Raw genomic sequence first — 9725 nt, 5'->3', positions numbered from 1 at the left:
ATAGTGCATTTGAAATAGAAAAAATACATCCTTATATCATAGCTATTAAAAGGTAAGCAGTAATTCTACCTGTTAAGCAAAATAAAAAAAAATCTATTTGATTGCACGATACAGTTTCAGAGAAACAGACCTCCGTATCTCCTCATCGTAGAGCCAATTGACTGAAGAACGTTTTGTGTAAAAAGAAACAAGAACTCTGAGAAAATAGGCAGTTAGATTACTCATTACGGTATTAGTCATTTGTAGAGCACTATGTTTTTGTATTGATAAAATTAGGAATTTTTACAAAATCAACAGGATATGATTTTCTCTTTCAGTTGACAAAGTCTCACGAAGATTTCCCTGCCTTTGTTGGCTAAGGCAAAGAGGAAGGTAATTAGGATCCTGTGAAAATTAAGGAAGAATATGGGGCGTGTGGTTTGGGGAGAGTTGTTAAGAACGATTATTGTCTAAACAATTTTAAGGCTTGAAAATTCTCTTAATGTAAACGCAGCATTTGCTTTCATTCTTCTTTCAGTCTTTTGACTCTCCAGTCAGGTGAGTGTTTCCTGTCATTCATGGATAAGCTTTGGAATTTTTCTCCTGTTTCTTGTCTTCTCCTCTTATAACCATTTCTCCATGAAGAGGCAGGAATATGGCTGCCTTAAGAGTCGAGTCTCTCCCTCCCTCAATGTTTGAAGGTGCCTAGATCAATGGATGCATTAGGGTACTTCGTTTCAAGTTGTATTGGGAATTTCACTTGAAAGTCTCCTTGTAGCTTAAAAAATAGACTAAAATTTTTATGTGGAATTTTGTTAATTTTTAAATTTCACAATCCAGTCATCTTCCGCAAAGACAATCAAGCACACGTGTCAAAATGCTTGATAGTTCATCCGTTCTTAGATATTCCACTTTAAAGATAATCAGAAAAGAAAATACAAGCAACGATAAAAGGAAAATTCCGACTTAATTAAAGCAATAAGTAATGGGCCCAAGAAAATGCAATTCTAATCTAATAACCATAAAGTTGTCCAGCAGAAAATGTATTCATTACTTAATTTCCTTTGCATCTGGAAATCCAATCTTTTCTCATTTCAGGTTTTTTTTTATTTTAATGGAATAGTTGATTCACTTTTAAATCTAATTCAACGAATAATAATTAAGTATTCTCTTAGCATGCATATTCATCTCTGTTATGAAATTTCCATTGAAGCATTATTTGTGTTCTGGTTGAACTACTTTATACTATAAGTGCTGATTAAGACAGGGACTTATCATGAAGTTCTAGTTCAAATCACTTATATTTTCATAAACAACTAAAGAAAATCTATTTATTTTCAGAAATTTTATATCATCTTAATGCAGTCTCATGACTGTCTTCCTCCTCACGTCATTTTGTTAAATTATCTGATTTCCCAGGAAAAGCCATTCTTGAATGTGCAGAGGAAATGAAGCGATAGCGGAATGATATACGATTCTAAATTGGAGAATTTATTTCACCGTAATGACTTTACCTCTTCGTTTTCTATTCCGCGAAAAACATCAGGGCTCCAATTCATGCTTCGACGATTTGTTAGCGTGCGTGGGACTGCAACAGCCCCCCACAACTGCTGTTAATAACCAATGGCAACAAATCACCTTGAAGAATAAAACCATCTTAAATAAAAGGGGTATGATGGGAAGGACGCAAAATGTTTTCTGCAACATGACGGGGATCGAACTTGTGCCCTTGTCATGTAGAGTGTCTTGTCACACCCCCAGTTTTCCTTTCCGTGCGTCACGAAAACAAGCAATATGTAAAGGAAAAGAAGCTGGGTTTCTCATGACGCTTCAAGAGTTTTTCTGGTGGGAAAATGAGAATAAGAACGGTACAACCGATGAATTATCCTAATATACAGAATGTCGTCTGCTGCACAGATCGTTTATCGTAAACAAATAAAATTCATGGAAATTATGTATCTCCTTTCTTTCATTGAAAAAGTCATCTTCTTCTAGAATAACAATGCTGAATCGGCCAAGTAGTTTATTTTCTCATCTTAGTCTGAGCGTTTGTGAAGATATGGATTAGCAGGATACCTCAAGAACGGGTAACCAAAACTGAATGACAGCGGATGGAAATCTTCATTTGTTGGACTTTGATGAGGATTTTACGATATGTCGTCGGAGGACCACCTTGTTACCGCCGTCATCTTTAATTGTTTCAACGTTTAAAAGAATAAAAAACGAGAAAACGTAGCTATTGTTTCAGTAACTAAATTTGATAAGGATTGACAAAGTCTGACTAAGTTTACATTTACATTTATATAAGATCCTTCACTGAGAAAAATATGTTCATAGAAGTTGACTTGGCCGGAGGCCTGTTCTCCGCTGAGTGCTATTGATAAACACTTGCCTTAAATGACGAAATGACTACAAGCGTGGAGAAATAAGAATCCGATATGCAAGGGGCAAATAATTTTAGGAATGAGGAGCAAGGAAAATTTTTGTAAATAAAGTTCGAGATGTGTTCATAAAATAAACTTACAGAAAGAGATGAGAATATTAACAAGTAAAAAAAAATTTAAGCATAGACATTGAAAAACAATTAAAAAGGCAATCGATTGCAATTGAATTGGGAGGGGGAAAGGGAAATGAAATGATCCTTCACTTGTTTCTTCCATGTTTTCCTCTCTTTTTCTCACGAAGATTTCTAAACAACAATTTGCTCGTCCGTCTTTTGCCTGATCTATCTCTCTCTCCTGCCCTCACACCTACTGCTATTGATTCGGACTTGCGGTATCGATAGTATATGTCGGCTGTATTCATCAGAAACGTTAACGTTAATGGAATTCTTTGACAGACAAGTGCAAACTATTTACTTCAAAGCTGAATGAGGAAAAGACGGTAAATTGCGCTCCCCTACTTATCTTAATTTTCAGAGAGCAAACATCCCATACAGGAAGCCTAATTTCGCCGTCGCCTAAATCCAATCCAAAAGTTGTGTTGATGTTTAATAATCATGGTTGGCTGCAATCTCTTTCTTAGAGAACTTTTTCGTTTTTTTTCTCTCTAAAAAAGGAAGCAATGAAGGCATTTACTGACAACAAGAAGAAAGGGTTTTCAATCAAGTTCTTCAGACAAGAAATAATTGTGTTTTCTACAGCAAGGCAAAATGAGATTCGCATGCACGTACATGGGATGACCGTAATAACAGGGAAAAATCCAGTTTCAACGTTCACTTACTGATGTCTAACTACCATATTTAAAGCTAGACTGAACGACTAGGACTGTAATGGACCGCGCACCCAGGATAGCCAACAGAATTATAATAGCCCGCAGCTGATTATAGACAAAAATGCATCTATTCTGAAGCAACATCAGAGAGAGAGAGAGAGAGAGAGAGAGAGAGAGAGAGAGAGAGAGAGAGAGAGAGAGAAAGGATTTGTTTGAAATGATTATCGCTAATCTTGATAGTAACAACATAAAGTGCAATATTCACTCATTCCTCTATTACTAAAATTATAAACGTACGCATTCCTGAATAACAGCAGAAAACAAACACAATGTGCTTGCTGTCAGTTCATTTGAATGCTGCATTACACCAACCTACAAAATTTCATATGTAAACCTAATGGTGAGGATATGCATGAGCTCATAATATTTATGGCCTGAATGATAATGAGATATAAACAATTCTCTCATCATCTTATAAAAGGAAGTCAAGATCGAATTTTCTTCCAAAGCTGTATTGCAATAAGTGTCATGTTTTACACCATCATCTTGGTGAGCAAGCGCCTAATAAATCTGGTAATAAAATCATGAAATGACAATCATTGTTGTCGCAAATGGTAACAGAATTGCCCATCAAAACTTTACGTAAGGCTTTTTCTTATTACGGGAAAATGGGATAGTGATTTGATTTTTATACGAACAGGAAGAAATGACTTCTGTTTACAAGTACAATATTATTTTTTAATTATGAATAGTTTTACATTTTAGTTTTCTATAAAAGAAAACTATTGTTCCAGTTTTGTCTGTCCGTCCTCACTTTTTTCTGTCAGCACTTTTTCCCGTCAGCACATTTTCTGTCCATCCTCCATTCATCAAACATACCAAAATGCATCCCCTAGCCTCTGTAATTTTTTTTTTTATTTAAAGGTTAAAGTTAGCTATAATCGTGCTTCTGGCAACGATATACGATAGCCACCACCGGGCCGTGGTTAAAGTTCATTGGCCGCGGCTCATACAGCCCTAGACCAGACCACCGAAAGACAGATCTATTTTCGGTGGCCTTGATTATACGCTGTAGTGGTTGTACAGAAAACTCGACTGCGCCGAAGAAACTTCTCCTCATTTTTTACTTGTTTTATATTGTTTTGAAAGATTTTAACGCTGGTTATTTTGATGGACAACTACCACTGGATTTCAACAAGATTTTACTTTCAAGTTACTTCATTTCTTGTGATATTAACTAACTCATGAAATATTGATAATTCAAAAACATTCAACTGAACTCGTTTTATAAGAAGCTGTAATTTTCTCTAAGCAGCATCTCCAAAATGAGTAGAGATCTCACAAAAATAAATCTGAGGAATCGAAATGTTTACTCTCAGTTGCCATTGGATAGCCAGGAATGAGAACTTTGTAATCTAGAGGAGTTTCAGTTAATGTGTCTTTTCATGTGCTAGAATAATAACAACCATATTTTATCTTTTGACTCAGGCTGAAAATAGTTAACTTTTATTTCATAACAATAACTATTTACAACTTCCCTTTTTGTTGGTAATCCCGTATCCTCAATGGTCAAGAAATGATGCAGAATCTGTTTTACTGATTAAACGTCGATTTTTTTTGCTCTTTATTAGGCTCTCGGCGTATTCTGCTCAGGCATCATGGTTAGAGAAACAATGTTACTTCATTTATTTTGATCTTATATATATATATATATATATATATATATATATATATATATATATATATATATATATATATATATATATATATATATATATATATTATATTGATACGACATTTATTTTGTCATGCGGAAAAAAAATTAATTTGTTTCTTTTTTTTCAACAACAAAAATAAAAGCCAATAAAAAAGGAAAAAGTGTAAGTTGTATATATTGAAATGCCCTTTATGCTTTTATGCTTCACTTTTTCCAATAACAAACGCTTTTCATCTCTCTCAAGTCGCTGGAGCCGAAAGGACGAAGAATGTCGGCATTTTTTTCTCATCATTGTCACCCTACAGCCAGTCTATGAGTGTGAAAACATTGATGACTACAGTAACAATGATAACTATCAAAAAGCCACACTTTGAAAAGATGAAATGGAGAAGTTTAAATGGCCTTTGGTAGAAACGCTTCATACACTTGTTTGGTTTTTTATGCGTTATGAAATGTCACGTAGAGATTTTAACTCAGTATTCAAGCCATTAATATTTTCGATAAGAGAAAGACAGGGATATTTAAGATCTAGAACAGGGGTTCTCAAACTTTTTAACTCATCGACCCACCAATGAAGTTTCACATTTTGTATCGACCCTCTAGCCTACCATTTAATTATTAATTATTCAAGGAAAAAAAGAACAATGTCAAATTCAATTTTAGTAGTATTAGTTTAGTACTTGACATGCAGTATGATAAAAAGTAACACACAGTAAGAAAATGTTTAGAAATTTAGATGAACCGGTAACTTGATTCTCAGTGCAACATACCATTTTCTTCTTCCACTGTTGACATCATTAATGTGAAGGATGTGCCTGATGGGACTCAACAAGGATACTGAAATTAGGTTGTAGGTTGGTGAGCTTCAGCCGTAGGTCACATCGTTCTTCCAGGCTCAGTCTGCCCCTTTGTTTTGTTAAGACTGCATTTGCATGACTGAAACCAGCTTCAGCCATGTATGAACTTGGGAAAGCAAGTAAAAATGGCTGAACCACTGCACAAAGCTGAGGATATTTAGCAACGTTGTTCTCGTTGATCCAGAATTCACGGAGACCTTTTCTTCTGAACAAGGCACTTGCTTCAAGGTCCACAGTCATGTCAATGAATTCCTCTTCCAGGTGTGAGGCAATATCTGCATTCCTTATTTCAACATCAAACGGAGTTAGAATCCATTCTGGCACTTTCATTTTTTCCAGGTCTTCCAAGCGCACTTTAAAGTCTTCAATTAAATTCTCCAAATGACTCATGTAAATTTCTATGTCCCTATCAGAAATGCTTTCACTTTGTATCTGTTGTAAGTTTGAAAAATACTGAAAATCTCTATGTGACAGTGAAGCTCTAAACAAGCTAAGCCTGAATGATGGTAACATCTTTACCTTGCAGTCGGTTTTGTGTCTCATTAAATTTAGAATAGAGGTCTGCTAAATAGAACAGGGAATTTTTGCATTTTTTAACTCTTCACATAAAGATGAGTCCACGTCTGCCAGGAACTGAGCAGTTGAGTCATATAAGTCAACAAGTCTTTGCAAGCTGTGACCCCTAGAGAGCCACCTTACCTCAGTGTGCAGGAGTAATTGCTTATACATGTCATCATTCTCTTCGCACAGCAGTGCAAACAATCGTGAGTTAAGTGGATGTGCTTTGATTTTGTTAATTGCCCTGATGCACACTTTCAAAGCATCATGCAGTCCATCACTGAGTTTCTTGGCTACAAGAAGTCTGTGCAGTACATAGTGTACGGTACATACATCAGGCACTTTCTGTTTGAATAGGCTTGCAAATCCTCTGTACCGACCCACCATCGCTGGTGCACCATCAGTAGCCACTGCAGTAATATTGCTGAGAGGTATATTGTGTTTTTCAATATACTGCTGCACACATTGTAAAATTGTCTCACCTTTTGCATCAGCTGTGAGATATTTGGCAAACAAAAATTCATCAATAATGTCCTTTTCACTTTGACTGTAATACCTCAAATATGCCATGAGAAGATTGGAGCTGCCCAAAGTTGACTCATCAACTTGTAGAGATAACTTACTATCCCGAAGTTCCGATACCAAAGTTTTTTCGACATCATTTGCCATTTCGTCAATTCTTCTTTGCACTGTACTGTTACTTAACGGCAAATTTTTCAAAACAGAGTGAGAGTCTTTCTTCATAACAGTTTACATAACCTCTTTAATGGCCGAGATTATGGTTTCCTCACTGATAGTTCGCGCCTTTCCTTTTTTTTGCTATCATGAGGGAGATGTTGTATGGGGCTTTCAAACCTCCTCCAGTATCAACACAGGCTGGTGCTTTGAAAAAACTCTTGATATTTGAACAACTTTTAAATTTTTCTTTTAGTGTCTTGAAATAGTAAAGGTCTTTGTTTTTCTAATCAGAGTGAACTCTTTCAAGGTGGTCCTTCATCTTTGCAGGTTTCGTGGCATCATTACTGAAAGTCTTTTCACACAAGAGGCAAGAGGCACAATGGCATGGTGTCATTTGTTAATGAAGTAATGAATCCATATTTGAAATATTCCTGAGAATACTGTCGGCATTTCTTCAATGCATCCTGTACGGAAGTAGAGCTGGAAAGCACGATGACGGGGGAGTGGTTGGTTGAAGCTAGTGTTGCAAGCTCTGTTGAAAATTCTGAGATTTTGTAGTGAAAAAATAACTGATCTATTTTTTTATTCAAGAAAATAATATATATATATATATATATATATATATATATATATATATATATATATATATATATATATATATATATATATATATATATATATATATATATATAATATAATATATAAGGTCTGATAATGAGCTTTTTATCAATTATTAACGAGAATTTCAAATTGGAGGCTTAATTGGTCCTGTAGACCGCAGCAGTGAACATTCACCGACCCATTAGTTACTCATCGACCCCCTTTCGACCACCTGACTATTCATCGACCCTGGGAGAAAGATATCGACCACTTTGAGAACCCCTGGTCTAGAAAAAGTCTAATATTCATCACTAGAAAATAATAATTGATTATTGAATAGCTATTGTAATACTATTTTTCCTTGAGCTGATGCAATTCTGCAGCAAAGTTCCTCACTCGACCCATGTGTGCAAGTGGGCACCAGCTTTGTGGCTGGGGGTAAACCGGCGACAGACTGGCGTCCTGTCACGGGGGTAAATTTTCACTTGTTCGCTTAGCGCCATGGAAACCAGGTAGCCTATAAGCACCGGCTCTATGGGTCCTTCGGCCTGGAAGGAACTTACTTATATATATATATATATATATATATATATATATGTATGATATATATATATATATATATATATATATATATATATATATATATATATATATATATATCTATATCTATATATATATATATATATATGTATATATATGTGTGTGTGTGTGTGTGTGTGTGTGTGTATGTATAGTTATACTCTTTACTGATATATTTTTCTTGTGTCGACATTCTACTTTGGCTCTTGGTCCCAGTGCGAATTCTCTTATCTTTCTTTTTTCCTTATATCCTCTTCACCGTTATTTCTCCATGAAGCTTCTAATTATGTTGTCTGTTTTCCGATATCATCAGTTACTTTAATAGCTTTCTCCAACGAATTTCCAGTATCAAATTTTCCATAACGAATTTCGTCAGTCACAACATTCCTTGCGGAAACCATTTCTCCCATGTTTTCCAAAGCAACTCTCTCTTTTTATTTTTCTTCTTTCCTGCCATTTGTCTCTTCCAACATTTCCTCATCAAAATTTCTGTGGTACAACATCCTTGCTCCATTTTTCCCCACCGTCAGGATACACACCTCGTAACGCCTGACGCCTCGGGAACCTTGAGTGGTTAGTCTTAAACACACACACACACACACACACACACACACACACACACACACACGAAAATAATTACAGGACAAGAAAGGTTTCACTAACCTCAAAAATTATCTTGCCCTCTAACAAACATTTTCCTAGAGTGGCGGTTAATGTAGGGGTACTTTGTGTGTGTGTGTGTGTGTGTGTGTGTGTGTGTGTGTGTACATATGTGTGAGGATACTCTTTCTCTGTGAAAGTATAGTTGTTGATTGTAGTAACTAACCCTATTTCCAGCAAACCGTTTTTCGATGAGGTTTCACACCTCGACTTACTACGAAGTACATAATTCATCGCTTAGGCTAACAGGCACAGATGGACTTTTTTTTTTTTTCAAGAAATTTGCCCAAGTCGTTTTCCCTACTCGATTCGAACTCTATACAGGTAATGCTTAAGACGTTATGTATAATTAAAAATCCATCGTACAGTAAGAATACAAAAGACCGATAGATCATGCTCTAATTTACATTTTTTATTTGGAAAATTAACGTTTTTAATCCATTATCTTCTGGACATGCTGGTAACTTTAATTTCGATAAATATAAAACCAGGCTTATTTATTAAACTGGCGACAATTTTGTGTTTCTGTAGGTGATTTTATTCGCAACACCGGGTTGTGTAAATGAATCCACATTTGTGACATTTTGCCTAAATTAAGTTAATGTTATTTTGGAATAATGTAACTCTATGATATTTCTAGTTTTTTTATATATATATTTGAATTATTATAAAGTATTCTTGTTTTCAAGATCTTCAATCATTACCATATATACATATACATTTTTTCTGCTTCAACTCGCAGACAGAATTCTATTAATCCACAACGCACCTCAGATCAGCCGGAGGTCAGGCAAGTGAAAAGCTTATATGCACTTATTCCATCTCTGTCTCTGTCTGTCTGTCTGTCTGTCTCACACTCACACACACTTATATAAATTCTTATT

The 9725-nt window shown here is 35.4% G+C and overlaps 2 protein-coding genes across 2 annotated transcripts; both read right to left on the bottom strand.

Annotated features, from left to right (window-relative positions):
- Positions 1-5706: 5706 nt before the first annotated feature.
- On the bottom strand, positions 5707-6279 carry LOC136830461 (SCAN domain-containing protein 3-like). Its single transcript, XM_067089997.1, has one exon. The coding sequence runs from the start codon at positions 6277-6279 to the stop codon at positions 5707-5709; it is 573 nt and encodes a 190-aa protein (XP_066946098.1).
- Positions 6280-6330: 51 nt separating this feature from the next.
- Positions 6331-6993, bottom strand: LOC136830460 (protein FAM200C-like). Its single transcript, XM_067089996.1, has 2 exons — positions 6807-6993; positions 6331-6734 (listed from the first exon to the last, which is right to left on the bottom strand). The coding sequence occupies exons 1-2, from the start codon at positions 6991-6993 to the stop codon at positions 6331-6333; spliced, it is 591 nt and encodes a 196-aa protein (XP_066946097.1).
- Positions 6994-9725: the final 2732 nt, after the last annotated feature.

This window comes from Macrobrachium rosenbergii, chromosome 46, assembly GCF_040412425.1.
Source record: "Macrobrachium rosenbergii isolate ZJJX-2024 chromosome 46, ASM4041242v1, whole genome shotgun sequence".
Lineage (NCBI taxonomy): Eukaryota > Metazoa > Arthropoda > Malacostraca > Decapoda > Palaemonidae > Macrobrachium > Macrobrachium rosenbergii.
The sequence above is the reverse complement of the archived record's forward strand: the minus strand, read 5'-3'. Positions and strand labels throughout refer to the sequence as shown.

Excerpts from the sequence above, each read along its gene's own strand:
- LOC136830460 (XM_067089996.1), bottom strand. The coding sequence starts at position 6,993 with ATGGCAAATGATGTCGAAAAAACTTTGGTATCGGAACTTCGGGATAGT. Across the intron at positions 6,735-6,806 it reads TCTCACAGCTGATGCAAAAG|TGGCTACTGATGGTGCACCA; the intron begins GTGAGACAATTT and ends ATATTACTGCAG.
- LOC136830461 (XM_067089997.1), bottom strand. The coding sequence starts at position 6,279 with ATGTTACCATCATTCAGGCTTAGCTTGTTTAGAGCTTCACTGTCACAT.